General features: G+C 39.3%; 1 protein-coding gene across 2 annotated transcripts in view; it reads right to left on the bottom strand.

Annotated features, from left to right (window-relative positions):
- Nucleotides 1-22,843, bottom strand: part of CSMD1 (CUB and Sushi multiple domains 1) — a 1,381,920-nt gene that overhangs the window by 182,857 nt on the left and 1,176,220 nt on the right. For both annotated transcript variants that reach the window (XM_075268411.1, XM_075268410.1), the window contains 3 exons: nt 15,027-15,131; nt 3,089-3,207; nt 406-475 (listed from right to left, as the gene is read on the bottom strand). In XM_075268411.1, the coding sequence (XP_075124512.1) occupies nt 406-475; nt 3,089-3,207; nt 15,027-15,131 (294 nt within the window). The remainder of the gene's footprint in view (nt 1-405; nt 476-3,088; nt 3,208-15,026; nt 15,132-22,843) is intronic.

The following is a 22,843-nucleotide window of genomic DNA, read 5'->3' as shown; positions in this document are numbered from 1 at the left end:
TGAATGAGGCAGATGGAAGTGGATATATCTGCAGGATCAAAATATACAGCATTTATAACCTGTAACCATGAAGACACAGGCATCTATAGAGGGGATGTAGGCACAAAATGTAGGATTTATTTAGTAAAGATAATTTGCAATGTTTATTTTAGTTTATGCATCAGAGTAATAAAAATAATTGCAAATGTGGAAACAGGCATAAAGTTTTATTATTCTGTGCTTTTCAAACAGTTATTTGTCTTCATTAATATGAATAATTCCAACATTTTGCTTTGGCTGAACATAATATATTGTGCATATACACTATGCTTGATCAAATAATTTTTCTTTTTTATAATCGTACATAAGTATAAATGTTATGATGGGTAACAAGAATGCTAAAAAATATTCTGCACAAATTCTTACCAATGCAAAGAGGGGAAGGATAATTCCACCGCCGTACAGTCCCAGGCATACATGAAATATGTGAATGTCCCTGGTGATGATAAAAGATACTGGCTTAGGAACATAAGAGGGCAACATCAAAAGCAGAATGACAAAACCCAAAGTATAGTGCAGTGTCAGATCAGAGTTCATGGTTTCTCTTTGTACTGTGTGAAAATCTCCACTCTATCGGCAGAAAAAACTGTATTCTCCTATAAAAATGCATCAGATCTCTTCTAGGAACTTTTTTTCTGGAGTGTTTAAAGAAGGTATCACTTCTTATCGGTTGGCAGTTATGTTTTGCATTGATCTTAATGTTTTGCCATATGAAATAAATACTAGGAAATAGTGTTCGAATTTATACCCACCATTGGTTTAAATGTGGCAAGTATTATTCAAAAATAGAAAATCTGCTGACTAGTGAATTAGTAAATGGGCAACTTTACAAATATTACCCATTTCTAGTCCAACTGTAAGGGTGGGTTCACATCTGTGCCATTGCGTGCTTTAAGCAATCCAGCTGGGTTTCCGTCTTCTGCTCCGAGAAACTGGATAGGGGACGAAAATCCATCAGTCAGTTTTCAATCCCATTCACTTGAATGGGTTTGAAAAGTGAGCACCCGTGAGCATTTAGTACCATTTTTTTTTAACCGGACACAAAGTCAGACATGCAGGACTTTGTGTCCGGTTAAAAAAAAAATGGTTTCACCGCGGACAGGTACAAAACGCTCAAGGGTGCTCACTTTTCAATCCCTTTCAAATGAATGGGTTTGAAAATGGACGGGTTTCCGTCCCCTGTCCAGTTTCTCAGGGAAGAAAATGGAAACCCAGCTGGATTGCTCAAAGCGTGCACGGGCGCATATGTGAACCTGCCCTAATGTGATTATGAGTTAGGCTTTAGGTTATGTCAGCAGAATGTGCATAGTAGCATTTGGATATTGGTTTGGTATTAATCTACACTCACCGGCCACTTTATTAGGTACACCATGCTAGTAACGGGTTGGACCCCCTTTTGCCTTCAGAACTGCCTCAATTCTTCGTGGCATACATTCAACAAGGTGCTGGAAGCATTCCTCAGAGATTTTGGTCCATATTGACATGATGGCATCACACAGTTGCCGCAGATTTGTCGGCTGCACATCCATGATGCGAATCTCCCGTTCCACCACATCCCAAAGATGCTCTATTGGATTGAGATCTGGTGACTGTGGAGGCCATTGGAGTACAGTGAACTCATTGTCATGTTCAAGAAACCAGTCTGAGATGATTCCAGCTTTATGACATGGCGCATTATCCTGCTGAAAGTAGCCATCAGATGTTGGGTACATTGTGGTCATAAAGGGATGGACATGGTCAGCAACAATACTCAGGTAGGCTTTGGCGTTGCAACGATGCTCAATTGGTACCAAGGGGCCCAAAGAGTGATACAAGGCAGGATGGATCCATGCTTTCATGTTGTTGATGCCAAATTCTGACCCTACCATCCGAATGTCGCAGCAGAAATCAAGACTCATCAGACCAGGCAACGTTTTTCCAATCTTCAATTGTCCAATTTCGATGAGCTTGTGCAAATTGTAGCCTCAGTTTCCTGTTCTTAGCTGAAAGGAGTGGCACCCGCTGTGGTCTTCTGCTGCTGTAGCCCATCTGCCTCAAAGTTCGACGTACTTTGCATTCAGAGATGCTCTTCTGGCTACCTTGGTTGTAACGGGTGGCTATTTGAGTCACTGTTGCCTTTCTATCAGCTCGAACCAGTCTGGCCATTCTCCTCTGGCATCAACAACGCATTTCCGCCCACAGAACTGACGCTCACTGGATGGTTTTTCTTTTTCGGACCATTCTCTGTAAACCCTAGAGATGGTTGTGCGTGAAAATCCCAGTAGATCAGCAGTTTCTGAAATACTCAGACCAGCCCTTCTGGCACCAACAACCATGCCACGTTCAAAGGCACTCAAATCACCTTTCTTCCCCATACTGATGCTCGGTTTGAACTGCAGGAGATTGTCTTGACCATGTCTACATGCCTAAATGCACTGAGTTGCCGCCATGTGATTGGCTGATTAGAAATTAAGTGTTAACGAGCAGTTGGACAGGTGTACCTAATAAAGTGGCTGGTGAGTGTATACTTGTGTGTTCTATATGTCAGAACATGGGATCAGTAACAGTTATTGGGGACAGGTATCTTTACTATAGGGACTGAATTTATTATTACAATGATCTAGTCTGCCAGCTCTGATAGTACAGGGAGTACTAGCAATTACATGAGAGGAGATAGGAGGTGAATCAAATTGGGTGCTATGTATTGGTTTCAATCACATTACCTTCAGTTGGAACCGGACCAAAAATTAGAGGTTCAGCTAAATAGAACCCCAGTGGGAGAAAAATAAAAAAAAAGTCCATCCACAGTCCTTTTAATGCTTCTAATATAGAATATTCCATAACACTACAGGCAGTTCAACATGCTGCGATAATGCACAATAATACATAGTGATTTTAGATAAATTTGTGATAAAAATCCTTAGTTTTAATTGAGTTACATAAGAAGGTACTATAGAGCGCATTTCTAGAGCCATAAAACACAAGAAGGAACAGAAAGGTTTCTCACTCCATGAATATCATTCATTTTAGTATATTGGTATAAGTATACTTACAATGAATGGCAACCCACCTGTAGTGTGTATCCAGGCTCACATTGAAAAGACACCACATCATTTACCATGTATCTGTCCCCATTTTTAATGCCATTGGTTGGAATCAATGGTTCTGGGCAAGCAGTAAGTCCAACAGCTGATGGATTGAATAATAGAAAAAAAAATATTTTCAGAAAATACAGTTTATTGGTATAACATGTAAAAGCAACCTCTTCTTTATCTTTGTCAGCTAGTGGAGAGAGTAACCACTTGCCAATGGCCCATTGCTGCAATTACTGTTCATTATATGATAATCCCTTTGATACAAGTCTGTACATTGACGCCCTGGGGATAACTTATTTCATCAAACATCACAAATGACCCTTCCATTTGTATTGTGTTCATTACTGTTATTAATTATGTGCTTTTCTAATTAAACTTGCATATCTTTGTTGTATATTAATTGACATGATATTCCAATTATCCTTGTTATAAATATATGAACAACATATAAGAAAAATCATATATGGCCTAGGCAGTACAAAATCTGCTTTGGCCCATATAGTAAATACAAGCAAAAAGTCAATGCTGCAGTTACAAACAGGTTTATATTATAGAGGCTTAAGCTTTCTATTGTACCAGAAATTCAATTTTACTCCAATAAGTGCGAGACACAATGCTATAAGCAGACTTTCATTGTTGTGTAATGCTATCTTTAGACATCATACAAAGGCAAACACACAACTTGTAAGCAATCTGATTGAATAACTGCTCTCATGTAACACATTGCTATTCTAGGTTATTCTTTCATTTATATCCTAAGCCTTGAAAGAACACTGTTCATTCATACTACTGTTCTGGTGAATTGTCTACTAGAATAAAAGCATATTTAAGTGTAATATAAAGATATTTGGTAGGTAACTTGAATATGTTATTGTATATCCATTTAGGCTATCTTCACATAACTGGTAGGATGGATCTGCTGTCAGTTGCAATGCAATGCGACTACTCTTACAGACAGTTAGACACGGTCACAACTGGAGTCCTCCATCCCACCTCAGAGACTCAGACTCTGACATATAGCCTCAATACTTAAGCCTATGGAAGACATCTTCAAAAGTACAAAAACAGAGAACCACAAGCATACTGTATATGGTGAGTCCGATATTTGAACTTTTTGTATTATTTACCCTTAGCAGTGACTTTTAGCACTACAAGATACTAAATCAACAACAATTTTTTCCTCCCCCTTATATGTTGTTGACTTTTTGAATTTAGTTACAGGCAATTTCTCCTTTAAAATAGGTCCATAGGTCAATATATGTAATAGATATTATGTAAATATTATAGATATATAGATAGATAGCTAGATAGATAGCTAACTTAAAAAAATGATGACATATTGCAAGCTTTCAGGAAACTAAAGCTATCCCTTCATCAGGCTGGAATAACACAATATCTGAAGGCAGACATATTTATACCGGAATAGAGTGTTAGATGCAAAATAGATGGAAAGCAGAACATGCAAATAAACAGTTCAAAAAAACATATATATATCAGTTCACAGGAAAGTTCTCTGGGTTTATGGTTCCTTTCATCAGTCACATGGTGTCTAGTTGTTGTAAAACGTCATAAAACCCTGTGACTGGTTTAACCCCATTTGGAGTGTGTCAAAGGTCATCATGAGTTTAAATTCCCATATCCGCCGATCTTTTTTGTTTTTGAAATTTCCTCTTAAAACCAGGATCTTCATATCATTGGTGATATTATGATTTTGATTGCAAAAGTGTTTTGGCACAGGGAGTAATTGATATTATTCGTCCATAGATGAGTACTGGGGGGAAGGGCATTCCTCACCTCTCAATGTCATGGCTGGGTGGTAAGCAACACCCCCTTTCACAGTACAGCGCTATAGACACCACTGAATTCAGTGCACTGTCGGCTTTCTAGCGGTGTATTACACCGCATGTGCCCCAGGAGGTGAAAGGTCCTCTTTAAGACTATCTAGACATCTTCAGCAGGCATGGTATAATATCTGAAGATACACATATTTATAAAAGGACAGGAACATAGTGGTAAATGACCACCTTACCACTATGTCCCTGTCCCTGTGCATAAATACGTGGCTCTTCAGATATTGTGATATACCATACCTGATGAAGAGACCTAAATAGTCTTGTAAGCTTACTATTTGCCATTGTTTGTTAGTATTAGAAGACATTGACATTGGCAAATAAATCAATGAATTTTGAAAAGATACAAATAGTAAATCTTGCCCTGAACAGAAGCTTAGATTTCCTCTAGGCAGATGGTATAATGGTACTCCAATGTTATCCATGGCTTTGTCTGGTATTAAATTTCAGCCACACTAGTAGCTAGTTACCATGGATATGGTTTTCACCTCTTATATTGTATTTTGTTTAGTATCAGGTGATTTTCTAAGTTTTGAAATGCATGAACATTTTTTCTATGAGGTACTGGTAAGCATGACTGGATTTGGAAAAAAATAGAAAAAAACATCTCCCATTGACTTGAATGGGTGTCGGCATACGAGCGCTACCCATTGAAATCAATGGGAGGCTTTTTTTTCCCTATTGCTTTCAATGTGATACGCACGATAGAGAAAAAAGCCCCCATTGATTTCAATGGGTAACGCTCGTATGCCGGCACCCATTCAAGTCAATGGGAGCTGGTTTTCACGCGCTCATTCTGAACGTATTTTACATTCAGAAAGAGCGGAGCGTATACTCAGTGTGAAGGTTCCCTTACCTATTTTTTGTGGTTCAGTATGATCATAGATCAAATTTACAAACATTCTGAATGATTAAAAATTCTTTTCATTCATTCATTCATTCATTTCTTTTCCATTGCCATATTTTAATATCCATTTCTTTATTATATTTTCTAGCTGTAGTTTTTATTAATAACATATTGGGTATTTGCTTATTTTGATTTTTTTTTTTTCCAATATGCTGTTCACATTTGGTATAAGTACATTTTTTTATGCTTCAGACATTTTTAGACACAGAGATTCTTAATTTAACAGTGTTAATTTTTGTTTATTTAATTTTATGTGTAATCTAGGTAAGACTAGGTGTTATCAACTTTTAGATTTTTTTTATACTTTTTAAAACATTTATAATTTTTTTATTTTTCATTTTTAGACCCCTAGGGTATTTGAACCCCAGAAAAGCTGATTAACCATACAATATACTACAATACAACAGCATTTCAGTATATTATGAGATAAATTCATTTTTATTGCTCACTGCCTATGGCAGCATGTAATAGAACCTCAGCATTGACAGGCCTGAGAGCATTCAATAGGCTCCTAACTGTCATGACAACTGTTCATGATCCTCTGAAGATGTTATAAGAGAAGGGGGTGGATGGTTCCAATATATTACTGCTGATATTTAGGTGCCTTGATCTATAATAGACACAGTCCAGTCATATTAATGTGACCACCGCCTACTTTTAACATCAACGTTAAATAACCAATCGCAGAAGGCACGTGTCATCAGCCATCTGGGTGCACTCATCGTTGTGGAAGGCACGCTCAATCAACAAAAGTATGCATTTATCCTTGCGGACCATGTTCACCCCTACATGCAAATTGTTTTGTCTCAGGATGATGGCATCTACCAGCAGGACACTGCGACGTGTCATAAAGCTCGCAGTGTACGTGTGTGGTTCGAGGAGCACCAGAATGAGTTTACCGTACTCCCTTGGCCAGCAAATTCCCCAGACTTGAAGCCAATTGAGAATCTGTGGGACCACCTCAATCGGGTTGTTCGCACCATGGATGCTCAACTGTGTAACATAGCATAGCTGGCCACAGCACTGGAGTCGGCATGGCTCAACATCCCAGTGAACATCATCAAAACATTCCCTCTGCTCCTGTACGTCTCACAGCGATCGGCTCTGCTAAAGGTGGTTATTCTGGATTTTGACAGATGGTCACATTAATGTGACTGGAATGTGTAGCTGGTACCCACCAGATATAGAGAGAACTCAGCTCCTGAGCCCACTCCAAACTACATTAGTGACAGTGTGCCATAAAAGTATGTTAAGAGACTAAATCTCATAATTAATATATGTGTGTACATAGTCTAAATGTTGTATTGTTAAACAAGTAAATAATCAAAGAGCAAAAATATATGTGTATTTTATAGATTGGAAAAATATAAGAAAAGCGTAAAATCAACAAGCATGGCAACAAGTCTTGACAAAGTAGATATGGATTTTGCTAATGACACTAAAATTAGCTCCATAAACGTGACATGTTCTATTAGCTTAATGAAGAGACTGCCAAAAACGGAAATGAAGCAAAAACTGTTAAGAGAAACGGTTTCAATTGGCATATAAATGTACAGTGATAATCTCAGACAGGAATCCAATAAGTGACATAAATCAAAGTCTTTGTTCAGCTTGTAAATTAGGCCTGCAAACCAATTAGTCTCTAACATACTTACATGAGATATGTCGTATAAAACTCTTGAGTTTTCACTTAATTCGCTTAAGCTCGTACAAAAAATATTGTAAATTATTGTGGGGTAGAGACTGACCTCTTGCTATGGTGTTAAATTTAATAATTAATCTGTAAGTTTTAGAATTAAAAAACATAATATATTATGAAACTAATAGCTAATATACTAATAAGTGCTTATACTTAGCAATAAACAAGTATTAATATATGGACTACCTGTTAATTTATATAGTCTCACCTTAAGCTAAAGTTACATGCAATACTAATATGTTTCTTAGGGGACATATTTTGGTTATCCTCTAACAGGCTAGGTAGTCACAGTCAATGTTCCAACAGCAAAAATAAATGCATGCAACTTTTCTTCCTTTTGTGTTTCATTGGCCGTATTTACATGTAGTAATCATGGGGCTGTATGGGGATAGATAAATCCTTCATCCCCATACAGTTTGCATATTTCAGCAGCACATTACCCTGTTTACACTTGGCAATGAATGATGAGAAGAAGGATATCCATAATAATGGTGATCATTGCCTCTTGCCTCTTCATATAGCCTGTCATTATAAATCTTAAATGTTATCGTCTGGCTGGATGTTCCTTTTAGATGCAACTGAAGATCCTAAATACATAGTATAGTGGATAAAAACTACTGTTTCCAACATCTAACAGATCTGTCCCTGATATATCCATCGTAGTCTCAGGCCTTACTATAACTCCTAGGCAGCAGGCCCGCTGCCTCGGGGTCATGTTTGATGCAGACATTTCCTTCACCCCTCATGTTGAATCACTCGCACATTCATGTCACCTTCACCTCAAAAATATCTCCAGAATACACCCTTTCCTTATCAGAAATACATTAAAGACACTTATTGTCTCTCTGATTCATTCTCGCCTTGACTACTGTAACTCCTTACTAATCGGTCTTCCCCTCACTAAACTCTCCTCTCTACAATCTATTCTGAATGCAGCGGCCAGGCTCATCTATCAGTCTAGAAACTACAGCGATGCCTCTGGTCTGTACCAGTCACTACATTGGCTGCCTATTTATTATAGAATAAAATATAAAGTTATCACTCTCATCCACAAGGCTCTCCATAATGTCACCTCCATACATTTCCTCCCTCATCTCTGTCTACCGCCCAACCCGTGTTCTCCGTTCACTCAATGACCTAACACTTACATCCTCTATTATCAGAACCTCCCATGCTCGTATACAAGACTTCTCCTGAGCTGCACTACTTCTCTGGAATGCTCTACCCCGGACAATCAGATTAACTTCCAAATTCTACAGTTTCAAATGCAAACTAAAGACGCATCTTTTCAGACAAGCCTATCACAATTTCTAACGTAAACCCTTAACCCTCCTCTGTCCCCGCTCCCGCATTTCCCCATATGATATGATGTCATCTCATGCTAACCTTATTTATCCAAGCTCCATCCACATGTTAAAGGACATGACTGTTGACGGCTTATAAAGTTTTATGTTTGTGTAATGACAGTCACCTCTATTATGAAAGTGTCTGACCTCTGCATAAGCAATGCCACCCCTGCTACCTCTTGTGTCACCCCTTCTACCTCATAGATTGTAAGCTCTTGCGAGCAGGGCCCTCAGTCCCATTGTGCAAAATGACTTTCTTTGTAATGTATCTTTCTGCCTGTATTTGAACCCTACAAATTGTACAACTCTGCGGAATATGTTGGCGCTATATAAATAAAATTTATTATTATTAAAAACAGAACGTAGAGTATTTACTACTTATTAATTTTCAAAAATGTAGCGAAGAAACTAAGCTGACCTTGAAAATGAAAAGTAAGCTGTTATGCCATATATTTCAGTGACTCTCTGCAAGTAAATTACCATTTCAAAAGAAATAAAGCCAATTTTTTGCCATTTATGGATATTCAGAAAATGGAAGAAAAAATAAAATAAACACACACACAAAGTAAAGCATCCTTAGACTACTCAATGAGGTTGCTTAATTGACATCCTGCATATAAATATTTTCAATGACTAGTAGGATAACATTTGACTTTTGGCGATTTGCATGTGTAGTTTGTCACAATTATGATATTAAAAAAAAAAAAAAAGCTTATTTTAATTTTTTGCAAAGAATTGAGCCTTATACCGTTCTGCATAGATGTCCACATGTTTTAAGATTAGTCATTAAGATAACTTTCTTAAGAACTAAAGCCGAACAGTTCAAAGAAGGAATTTTATTCAATTTTGCAAGCCTTGGAAATAGCTTTGTAATGAAACGTAAGAATGGTTTGTTAATTTGACCTTTGTCATCCCATTAATCATACTGTTATTGCACAGACCCCTATTCACTCCGGAAAGGTTAAGGCATTTTTGAGGAGAAAAAAAATATATCTGTTACACAAATTAAATGTCTGTATACTGTAATAGTATTCAGCACTCTTTTGTTTCATTCCAGTAATTGCAAAAGGTTTTTCATAAAAAACAAGAGTCTGAACTAGTGCAGATTACGTACTGACAATGAAAAATGTCTGTATGCATCATGGTCTTAATATGGATTCTGCCTTTCCTATAAATTCAAAGGCACAAAACAAATAGCTTACATATTGTTCCAGACAGACACTGGTGTAAATGAACAATAACGAGGAATAAGAAGTCATAGACATTGCCGAAGAACTAATCATAATAAAATCCTTATGTAATTAATTACATAAATGGAAAGTGTCCCTGTGAATAGAAATGAGACAATGGATCTGCCTAAGTTCAACCAGTAATTTACACTAAATTAAATGCTAAATATTGTTGTTAAAAAGGCATTGTTAAATTTATTTTAGTTGGAAAACCGTAAAGTCATACAATCATGGTTATAAGTGTTGACACTCCTGAAATTTTTCTAGAAAATTAAGTATTTCTCCCAGGAAATTATTGCAATTACATATGTTTTGTTATACACATGTTTATTTCCTTTGTGTGTTTTGGAACAACACAAAAAAACAGAGAAAAAAAAGCCAAAAATGATATAATTTCATGAAAAAATAAAAAAATGGGCCAGAAAATTGTTAGCACCTTTACAAAATTGTTGGTAAATAGCTTTGTTTCAAGCATGTGATGCTTGTTGAAACTCACTTGTGGCAAGTAATAGGTGTGGACAATATAAAATCACACCTGAAACAGATAAAAAGGAGAGAATTTGACTCGACTCATTCTTTCCATTGTGTGTCTGTATGTGCCACTCTAAGCATGGAGAACAGAGAGAAGAAAAATGTCTGAACACAGGAAAACCAAAATTGTGGAAAAATATCAACAATCTGAAGTTTACAAGTCCATCTCCAGAGACCTTGATGTTCCTTTGTCCATGTTGCGCAACTTAATCAAGAAATTTACAACCTATGGCACTGTAGCTAATCTCTCTGGACATGGACGGAAGAGAAACATTGATGAAAGGTTAGTCTGTTGTAAATGGTGGATAAGCAGCCCCAAGTTCCAAAAAAAATTGAGCTGTCCTGCAGACTCAGGGTGCATCAAAGTCAGCGTCAAGTATCCATTGACCCCAGGATGACCCCACTACTGACACAGAGACATGTACATTTTACCAAAATGTACATGAGAAAGCCAAAATCCTTCTAAGAAAACCAAGACAGAACTTTTTGGTAAAGCACATCATTCTTCTATTTATCGAAAATGAGTGAGGCCTACAAAGTAAAGAACACAGTACTACCAACAGTCAAATCTGTTGGTGGTTCAAAGATGTTTTGGGGTTGTTTTACTGCGTCTGGCACTGGGTGTCTTGAGATTTGTAAAGGATTTTGGGTCTCATTGTAGGGCCCAGTGTCAGAAATCTGGGTTTGTATCCTAGGTTATGGGTCTTCCAGCAGGACAATGACCTCAAACATACTTCAAAAAGATTTTGAAGTGATGTAAAAATCCAGCTCCCAACGTTTCTTGAATAAAACTTAACTTTTATTTGTAATGCGACATAAGGTTAAAATATCCCATACATCCAAGTAAGTAACTGACGCGTTTCGAAAAGCAGTGTTTTCTTAGACGTAGCCTAGGCTACTTGGATGTATGGGATATTTTAACCTTATGTCGCATTACAAATAAAAGTTGTTTTATTCAAGAAACGTTGGGAGCTGGATTTTTACATCACTTCAAAATCTTGTGTTACTATTCCTGGGCCGAAGGAATTTATCCGGGACTCCCCGTCTCTTTGTCTCTCTATGGACATGTAAGTGAATTTATCGAATATAAACTGCAAATGAACATTCGCTTTTTCCCCTTCCCGTTTCCCATTATATATACATACTTCAAAAAGCACCCAGAAATGGGTGGAGACAAATCGCTGGAGAGTTCTGAAGTGGTCAGCAATGAGTTCAGATATAAATCCTACTGAACACCTGTTGAGGGATCTTGAAATTGCTGTTGAGAGAAGGTATCCTGCAAATATGAGAGACCTGGAACATTTTGAAAAAGAAGAGTGGTCCAAAATTCCAGGTGAGAGGTGTAAGAAGCTTATTGATGATTATAGAAAGGGATTGATTTCAGTTATTTTTTCCAAGTGGTGTATAACCAAATATTAAGTTGAAGGAACACCACTGAACACCTGTTGAGGGATCTTAAAATTGCTGTTGAGAGAAGGCACCATCCAAATATGACAGACCTGGAGCAGTTTGAAAAAGTAGAGAGGTCCAAAATTCCAGTAAAGAGGTGTAAGAAGCTTATTGATGATTATAGGAAGTGATTGATTTCATTTATTTTTTCTAAACAGTGTGTAACCAAATATAGGGTTAAAGACACCTGTAATTTTGTTCACACCCATTTTTGGAGTTTTATGTGAAATTATATCATTTTTGGCTTTTTGACTGTTTTTTTGTGTTGTTCTAATACACACAAATGAAATAAACATGTATATACAAAAAATGTGTAATTGCAATAATTTTCTGGGAGAACTACTTAATTTTCCGGAAAAAATTCAGGGGTTCCAACACTTATGGTCATGACTGTATGTACAGAATTATATTGGGGTTTTGTTTATCATTAGAGATGAGCGAGTAGTGAAATATTCGAGATTCGATATTCGTTTTGAGTAGAGCCTCAATATTCGAATACTCTATCGAATATCGAATCCCATTATAGTCTATGGGAAAAAAAAATGCTCTTTTCAGGGGAAACCACTATTCCACTAAAGCAGAGGCACCAAGTCCACGAGTAGCAGGAGGAGAGTGTTTAGGAGGAGCGCTGTGCAGTTAAAGCGTACGGACCCCATTATAGTCTATGGGGTCCATGCGCATTAACTACACAGGGCTTGTAGTTGCGCAGATATTCCATTCGGGGGGGTCCTCCTGCGGACTCCTTCCAGACGGGAGGCAAGCGCTAATGTGAACCAGCCCTTCCTGCAGAACCAGCATTGATTGGCCAAATGCTATACACTGTATGCTGGATCTGCGGCAGGCTCATCCTTGCTAGTCGGGAGAGCTGGCAGCTTGCGTTTATGTGGGAGCTGACTTTTTCTCATAGGAATGCATTGACCAGCGTTGATTGGCCAGTGTAAAGCAATCGGCCAATTAACGCTGGTTCTGCCGGAGGCTTGTCTGTGAAGAGGCGGAGTCTAAGATCAGACCACAATGGAGACTGCTGTGCAGCAAATCAACTCTGGTTCTGCAGCAAGCTCGTCTTTGCTAGTCGGGAGAGTTGGCAGCTTGCGGTTACGCGGGAGCTGACTTTTCTCATAGGAATGCATTGACCAGCGTTGATTGGATGAATGCTATACAGTGTACAGAATTCGGCCAATCAACGCTGGTTCTGCCGGAGGCTCGTCTGTGAGGAGGCGGAGTCTAAGATCGGACCACAATGGAGACTGCTGTGGTCCGATCTTAGACTCCGCCTCCTCACAGACGATCCTCCAGCAGAACCAGCGTTGATCGGCCAAATGCTGTACACTGGCCAATCAATGCTGGTCAATGCATTCCTATGAAAAAGTCAGCTCCCACATAAACGCAAGCTGCCAGCTCTCCTGACTAGCAAGGACGAGCCTGCTGCAGAACCAGCGTTGATTTGCCGAATGCTATACACTGTAAAGCATTCAGTAAATCAACACTGGTTCTGAATCAAATCTTTACTGCGAATAGCGATAGTATTGGAATGAGTACGAGTATTTTGAATACCATAGTATTCTTTTGAATACCCACTCGATCGAATACTACTCGCTCATCTCTATTTATCATAGATCCCGTATAAGTAAGTAATGTAAGCAATGTATTTCAATGGGGTTGTATACCTCTCCATACTTAGTCCACATAAAGCAATTGCAGCATGCATCATAGGATGCCATATCAAACCAAGTTCTCCTTTTTGAAAGCATCTCAGGGAAACCTTGATCCATGATACAGTTGTTCATATACTATATAGTTACTATGTAACCCCTCATTCACATCTGCATTTGGTAATCTGTTCAGGGAGTCTGCATGGGGACCCCCCAAATAGACTATTGAACGCATTTGCAAGCGGTGTGCAGTGAAAGTACACAGATCCCAGAGACTATAAGGGGGTCCGTGTGCTTGCCACAAGATCTCCACATGAATCATGTGGACAGAAAAGTAGATTGTGAAGTACTATCCTGTCCGCATGTTCCGTATGTAGATCTCGCGGAAAGCACACGGACCCCATTATAGTCTACGGGGATCCGTGTGCTTTCACTGCACACCGCTTACTAGTGCATTTTGTATTCCATTTGGGGTGGTTCCCATGCAGACTCCCGCGAACAGAATACCAACACAGATGTGAATGAGGGGTTAGTTTGTGGCTGACATTATAACTCTGCATTCTGCATCATATTACAACTAAGGGGATACTTTTGTATATAAGCTTCCATAGATCACTGTATGATAATGGAAATATACAGAAACTTGAATGAGGAGTGGGTTCTAACTTCTCCTATCTTCTGTAGGGAAACATACTGTTATGATACAATTGTAGCAGAATAAACGTGCATTTCTGTAACAGGATAAATTGCTGCAGCATGATGTCTGATCATAGAAGACAACAATGAAAATTCATTGAAAAATGCTTTTCGATGACTTTTGATGGTGTTTGTTGTCTTTTATGATAACTTATTATGCTGTGGCAATTTATCCTGCTGCAGAAATGTAAGATAACTCTACTATATCTGTGCCTGCAGGCTGAAAGTAGTAACATTGTGTGGTCTATGGAGTGTTACTGTTTCTAATCCATGCTCCAATAAAGATTTGGTGCTTGCTTTATTAAAACTGCACTGAGTAAAGCTGCCAATACATTATAAACAGTTGTCTGATGAAATTGTTGTCTCTTCTCAAAATTGGCAGATTTTACCAATATTTATATAATATGGATGGACACCTTAATAATCTGTATGACCATATTACAATCCCATACAAAACAGAGTTGAAAAATAGTCTTTTTTATGGGGAATATTTTTTCAAGTAATTTAAAAAAAATTGTAGGTATGTTAGTAGTTTTATTTTAATGAGAACTTACTTTTATATTCCAGGTGGAATCCAGCTGCTGATACACTGATATCAGTGTGGAAATGAAGGTAGAGCTGGTTGGATGTGCTATTGAGTAGAGCTGGCACTGTGGTCCCTTATAGAAGAAAGAAAACAAAAAAACAAGAATGTGTGTTTTTTTTACTCAAAGCATGGTATATAAGTAAGATCAGAAAGAGATAATATAGACATGAAATAGGCAAAAGAATACAATTATGCATAAAAATCCAGCATGCCATATCAACTGCATATTGAACTGATGGTAGAATATGATAATCATACCGTATCATGCACGCTGGGCAGGCATGCATGGTCCGATGTCATCTTTAGCCACGCCTACATCTTCTTTCTTCTTGCAGCGATGTCCTCGGGTCCCATCTTCCTCGTCTTCTTCTTCCGGCATCATTGCTTGTAATCCCGCGCTGGCGCAGTAGCAGGTGCTGCTACTGCACCAGCGCGGGATTACAAGCAATGATGCCGGAAGAAGAAGACGAGGAAGACGGGACACGAAGACATCGCTGAAAGAAGAAAGAAGATGTAGGCATGGCTAAAGATGACGTTGAACCATGCATGCCTGCCCAGCGTGCATGATACGGTATGATTATCATATTCTTTTTTAGGGTATTATTTTAAAATGGGAGGGAGGTAGTTTAATATAACATTAGCAATGCCTGAATGGCCTTTTTAAAGGCTATTCACGCATACGTGGGGCTCTATCAGCATAATTTTGCTGATAGAGCCCCTTTAAAGCCAATGCCTAATAAGACATGTATAAAATTCCACAGTTGTCAACCACAAGAGGAACTATACGTCCCCATGTAATTTGCCCAGAGTGAAAAAGCTGTCAAATAACAGACTAGGTTAGGGAAAAATCCCAACAGGGCAAATGACCAAATTTAACCAATAGCCATTCTGGTGTTAGTATATATTAACAGGCTTGTATACCATATATATATATATATATATATATATATATATATATATATATATATATATATATATAATCAATGTAGAGAATATTTTACATAGTTCCAAATTATTTTCAGCACCAGAGATAGCTCTCCGTCTTACATAGAATTAGTAGTATGTAGAGAATAGCATATCCTACTAATATTATAAGTGTGAAAGTTTGTGTGTTTGGATGTTTGGATGTTTGTGAATTTGGATGTTTGTTCCTCAATCACGCTAAAACGCCTGGACGGATTTGCATGCAATTTTCCACAAACATAGTTTTCCCTTAGGATTGAGTCACAGGCTACTTTTGGTGCCACTAAACAACATGGCTTCCTAGCAGGAGACTCACAAAAGCAGGACTCCTAGCCCCAGCTATAGACTCACACACACTGCCTGGCATTTCCTGCCTCAACCTGCCTGCACACTCCTTACTGTCACCTCAGGAGTAGCCCTCACTCTACTCATTCACATTTACATATAGCTTTCCACTATATAACAGATCACATTGTCTGTATCACTACATACAAAATACACTACACTCACTACATACACAATACAACACATCACATTGTCTGTATCACTACATACACAATACAACACATCACATTGTCTGTATCACTACATACACAATACAACACATCACATTGTCTGTATCACTACATACACAATACAACACATCACATTGTCTGTATCACTATATACACAATACAACACATCACATTGTCTGTATCACTACATACACAATACAACACATCACATTGTCTGTATACACAATACAACACATCACATTGTCTGTATCACTAGATACACAATATAACACATCACATCACATTTGCTAGCCCACCAAACTTTTTCAAGCACTTTTACAGTTTCACACGTCTGTGTCCGCCCAATTCTCAAATCACCGCAGACGAAGTCGCGGGAAAAAGCTAATATATATATATATATATATATATATATATATATATATATATATATATATATAGTATCTATAAACTCTGGGCTTCATATAATGCTGTGTTTGCACCGTTATATTGGAATTGATGCAAGCTATAGGAGAATAATATTGTTGGGCATTATACTCACTGTGCAATATGAAAAGACTACACATTGTTCCCCTATCATGCCAAGTTTTATATTCTCACAGAGCTGTGGGGGTGGTGGGGGATGTTTCTTGTCTCTCTGCCTCTTCTGCTCATACTCCATTAAAGGAATCCTGCCACTTTACGCTCACAGTTTATATGCAGGCAGATATAAGGAACATGATTGCAGCACCAGACTATATACAAGCTTATTTGTAGGCTATAACCATGAAAAGTTTGGTACATAAAATGGTAGGAGATTTTTTTTTATCAAAACTTTTGCCAAGTTCCTTTATTTTCAGGTCAAATGCATTAAAACTAGAGATGAGCGAACAGTGTTCTATCGAACACATGTTCGATCGGATATCAGGGTGTTCGCTATGTTCGAATCGAATCGAACACCGCGTGGTAAAGTGCGCCAAAATTCGATTCCCCTCCCACCTTCCCTGGCGCCTTTTTTGCACCAATAACAGTGCAGGGGAGGTGGGACAGGAACTACGACACCGGGGGCATTGAAAAAAATTGGAAAAAGTCATTGGCTGCCGAAATCAGGTGACCTCCATTTTAGACGAATAGTGGATTTCAAATCCGGGTCATATGAGAATGTGAACTTTGTGACTATGAGACAGGGATAGCTGTACAGGCAGGGATAGCTAGGGATAACCTTTATTTAGGGGGGAATGTTATTAAAAATAACTTTTTGGGGCTCTATCGGGTGTGTAATTGTGATTTTTGTGAGATAAACTTTTTCCCATAGGGATGCATTGGCCAGCGCTGATTGGCCAGAGTACGGAACTCGACCAATCAGCGCTGGCTCTGCTGGAGGAGGCGGAGTCTAAGATCGCTCCACACCAGTCTCCATTCAGGTCCGACCTTAGACTCCGCCTCCTCCAGCAGAGCCAGCGCTGATTGGCCGAATTCCATACTCTGGCCAATCAGCACTGGCTAATGCATTGTATTGGCGTGATGAAGCAGTGCTGAATGTGTGTGCTTAGCACACACATTCAGCTCTACTTCATCGGGCTAAAAGAATGCATTGGCCAATCAGCGCTGGCCAATGCATTCTATTAGCTTGATGAAGCAGAGTGTGCACAAGGGTTCAAGCGCACCCTCGGCTCTGATGTAGCAGAGCCGAGGCTGCACAAGGGTTCAAGCGCACCCTCAGCTCTGATGTAGCAGAGCCGAGGGTGCACTTGAACCCTTGCGCACCCTTGGCTCTGCTACATCAGAGCCGAGGGTGCGCTTGAACCCTTGTGCAGCCTCGGCTCTGCTACATCAGAGCCGAGGGTGCGCTTGAACCCTTGTGCAGCCTCGGCTCTGCTACATCAGAGCCGAGGGTGCGCTTGAACCCTTGTGCACCCTCGGCTCTGCTACATCAGAGCCGAGGGTGCGCTTGAACCCTTGTGCACACTCTGCTTCATCAAGCTAATAGAATGCATTGGCCAGCGCTGATTGGCCAATGCATTCTATTAGCCCGATGAAGTAGAGCTGAATGTGTGTGCTAAGCACACACATTCAGCACTGCTTCATCACGCCAATACAATGCATTAGCCAGTGCTGATTGGCCAGAGTACGGAATTCGGCCAATCAGCGCTGGCTCTGCTGGAGGAGGTGGAGTCTAAGGTCGGACCTGAATGGAGACTGGTGTGGAGCGATCTTAGACTCCGCCTCCTCCAGCAGAGCCAGCGCTGATTGGTCGAGTTCCGTACTCTGGCCAATCAGCGCTGGCCAATGCATTCTATTAGCCCGATGAAGTAGAGCTGAATGTGTGTGCTTAGCACACACATTCAGCTCTACTTCATCGGGCTAATAGAATGCATTGGCCATTCAGCGCTGGCCAATGCATTCTATTAGCGTGAACTGAGTTTGCACAGGGGTTCTAGTGCACCCTCGGCTCTGCTACATCAGATTGCTACATCTGATGTAGCAGTGCCGAGTGTGCATCAGATGTGTAGTTGAGCAAAACTGACTCAGCACTGCTAAGTCTCTGCATTCGCATAGGAATGCATTGGCCAGCCTTCGGCCAATCAGCGCTGGCTCTGCCGGAGGAGGCGGAGTCTAAGGTCGGACCTGAATGGAGACTGGTGTGGAGCGATCTTAGACTCCGCCTCCTCCAGCAGAGCCAGCGCTGATTGGTCGAGTTCCGTACTCTGGCCAATCAGCACTGGCCAATGCATTTCTATGGGGAAAAGTTAGCTTGCGAAAATCGCAAACTGACAGGGATTTCCATGAAATAAAGTGACTTTTATGCCCCCAGACATGCTTCCCCTGCTGTCCCAGTGTCATTCCAGGGTGTTGGTATCATTTCCTGGGGTGTCATAGTGGACTTGGTGACCCTCCAGACACGAATTTGGGTTTCCCCCTTAACGAGTATATGTTCCCCATAGACTATAATGGGGTTCGAAACCCATTCGAACACTCGAACAGTGAGCGGCTGTTCGAATCGAATTTCGAACCTCGAACATTTTAGTGTTCGCTCATCTCTAATTAAAACAATATGATACATGTGTGCAATTGAGCATATACCCATTAAGGTAACAGTTGTCTATTAGGTCATTTGTTATATTGCAGTTACTCAATAGTTACAAGATTTCCCAATAAGACCTTGCACTTGAGTATACTTCCATTTTCCAAGCAATCTTAGAACTACTGTAACTTTCTGACATTTTAATGTCATTACTTTGCAGTAAAAGAACATGTATTCTTTGTGGGTTTCTTTTAAAATAGATGTAATCTCAGAAGTCCATTGGGGAAATAGAGTCTACAGTATAACAGATGTTTATGCTATGTGGTATATTGTACCTATGCAGAAATCAATTATATCAATAGCATAAAGGTTGCAAAAAATGTGGAGGCTTTATTCAATGTAGAAAATATTTTACATAGTTCCAAATTATTTTCAGCACCAGAGATAGCTCTCCGTCTTACATAGAATTAGTAGTATGTAGAGAATAGCATATCCTACTAATATTATAAGTGAAAGTTTGTGTGTTTGGATGTTTGTGAGTTTGGATGTTTGTTCCTCAATCACGCTAAAACGCCTGGACGGATTTGCGTGCAATTTTCCACAAACATAGTTTTCCCTTAGGATTGAGTCACAGGCTACTTTTGGTGCCACTAAACAACATGGCTTCCTAGCAGGAGACTCACAAAAGCAGGACTCTAAGCCCCAGCTATAGACTCACACACACTGCCTGGCATTTCCTGCCTCAACCTTCCTGCACACTCCTTACTGTCACCTCAGGAGTAGCCCTCACTCTACTCACTCACATAACACATCACATTGTCTGTATCACTACATACACAACACATTACATTGTCTGTATCACTACATACACACTCACACACACTGCCTGGCATTTCCTGCCTCAACCTGTCTGCACACTTCTTACTGTCACCTCAGGAGTAGCCCTCACTCTACTCACTCACATTTTACATATAGTTTTCCACTATATAACACATCACATTGTCTGTATCACGACATACACAATACAACACATCACATTGTCTGACACAATACAACACATCACATTGTCTGACACAATACAACACATCACATTGTATCACGACATACACAATACAACACATCACATTGTCTGACACAATACAACACATCACATTGTCTGACACAATACAACACATCACATTGTCTGTATCACGACATACACAATACAACACATCACATTGTCTGTATCATGACATGCACAATACAACGCATCACATTGTCTGTATCACGACATACACAATACAACGCATCACATTGTCTGTATCACGACATACACAATGCAACACATCACTTTGTCTGTATCACGACATACACAATACAACACATCACATTGTCTGTATCACGACATACACAATACAACACATCACATTGTCTGTATCACGACATACACAATACAACACATCACATTGTCTGTATCACTAGATACACAATATAACACATCACATCACATTTGCTAGCCCACCAAACTTTTTAAAGCACTTTTACAGTTTCACACGTCTGTGTCCGCCCAATTCTCAAATCACCGCAGACGAAGTCGTGGGTAAAAGCTAGTACTATATAATCCACCTAACTGGCTTATTCTGATGAGAATTAAATATTATATATTTACTAGCTGGTACCCGCGACTTCGTCTGCGGTGAATGTAGAAGTGGGTATATACAGGCGTGGGTAAGGTTTTCGTACTGTGTATAAGGTATGTGATATGAAATGTAAGTTTGTATCTTGTTTTTGCTGTGATTCAGAGAATACGTGAGACTTTTGTGTTGAAGTTAATTTGTATTTGAGCTGCTATACGGTGTTGTGAGAAACTTTACATAGTGACTTTGGGACAGAAGTATTTGAAGTTAACCCTTTCCCGTCGATGGCATTTTTTTATATTAGTTTTTTGTTTTTGACTCCCCTCCTTCTAAACCCCATAACTTTTTTATTTCTCCGCTCCCAGAGTCATATGAGGTCTTAATTTTTCCTGGGACAAATTTTTCTTCATGATGCCACCATTATTTATTCTATATAATGTACTGGGAAGCAGGGAAAAAATTCTGAATGGGGTGGTTTTGACGAAAAAATGCATTTCTGCGACTTTCTTACGGGCTTTGGTTTTACAGCGTTCACTGTGCAACCAAAATGACATGTCCCCTGTATTCTGTGTTTCGTTACGATGCTGGGGATACCAAATTTATATGGTTTTATTTACATTTTGACCCCTTAAAAAAATCCAAAATTGAGTTAAAAATTTTTTTTTTGAAAAGTCGTCATATTCCGACAGCCGTAACTTTTTTATACGTCCGTGTACAGGGATGTATAGGGCGTCTTTTTTTGCGGGGTCGGGTGTACTTTTTAGTTCTACCATTTTCAGGAAATGTTATTGCTTTGATCACTTTTTATTCAAATTTTTATCAGAATCAAAACAGTGAAAAAACAGCGGTTTGGCACTTTTGACTATTTTTCCCGCTACGGCGTTTACCGAACAGGACAAATATTTGTATAGCTTTGTAGAGCGGGCGATTTCAGACGCGGGGATACCTAACATGTATGTGTTTCACAGTTTTTAACTACTTTTATATGTGTTCTAGGGAAAGGGGGGTGATTTGAATTTTTAATCCTTTTTATTTGTTTTTATATTTTTTTTAAACTTTTTTTTTAAACTTTTTTTTTTGCATTTATTAGACCTCCTAGGGGTATTGACATGGGTGGGCGGTGTCGCGGATTGTCAGAGCGGTGGGGGTCGGCAAACATGGCTGCTCCGGAGCGTTAAAGAGAGCCTCCTGGAGTATCGTTAAGGTGAGGGGCAAAGTGGAAAAGTATATGTATATGAGATTGTGTGGGGTTAGGGGCTAGGCTGCAGAGGGCAATATGAATTTTGTGGCTTGTTATGGTCCAAAGTGTGTGAGATTGCAGAGATGGTGGTGTGAGTTTGGGTTTTGTGGGGGTCCTGGCACAAACGTATGTGCGCTATTGTGACGAAAAGTAGCCTATTGCCCAATCAGGTGTATTAACTATGTTTGTGGAAACTTTCAGCCAAATCGGTCGAGCGAGTTTTGCGTGATTGACTAACAAACATCCAAACACACAAACCCACAAACATCCAAACTCACAAACTTTCACATTTATAATATTAATAGGATATTAATACATATAAATACTGTATATACTCGATTATAAGCCGACTTTTTCAGCACATTTTTCATGCTGAAAAAGCTCTCCTTGCCTTATACACGAGTCAGGGTCCACGGAGCACAGAAAACTGTAAGTGTTAGGAGTATTTAG

This window comes from Leptodactylus fuscus, chromosome 3 (assembly GCF_031893055.1).
Source record: "Leptodactylus fuscus isolate aLepFus1 chromosome 3, aLepFus1.hap2, whole genome shotgun sequence".
Taxonomy (NCBI): domain Eukaryota; kingdom Metazoa; phylum Chordata; class Amphibia; order Anura; family Leptodactylidae; genus Leptodactylus; species Leptodactylus fuscus.
The sequence above is the reverse complement of the archived record's forward strand: the minus strand, read 5'-3'. Positions and strand labels throughout refer to the sequence as shown.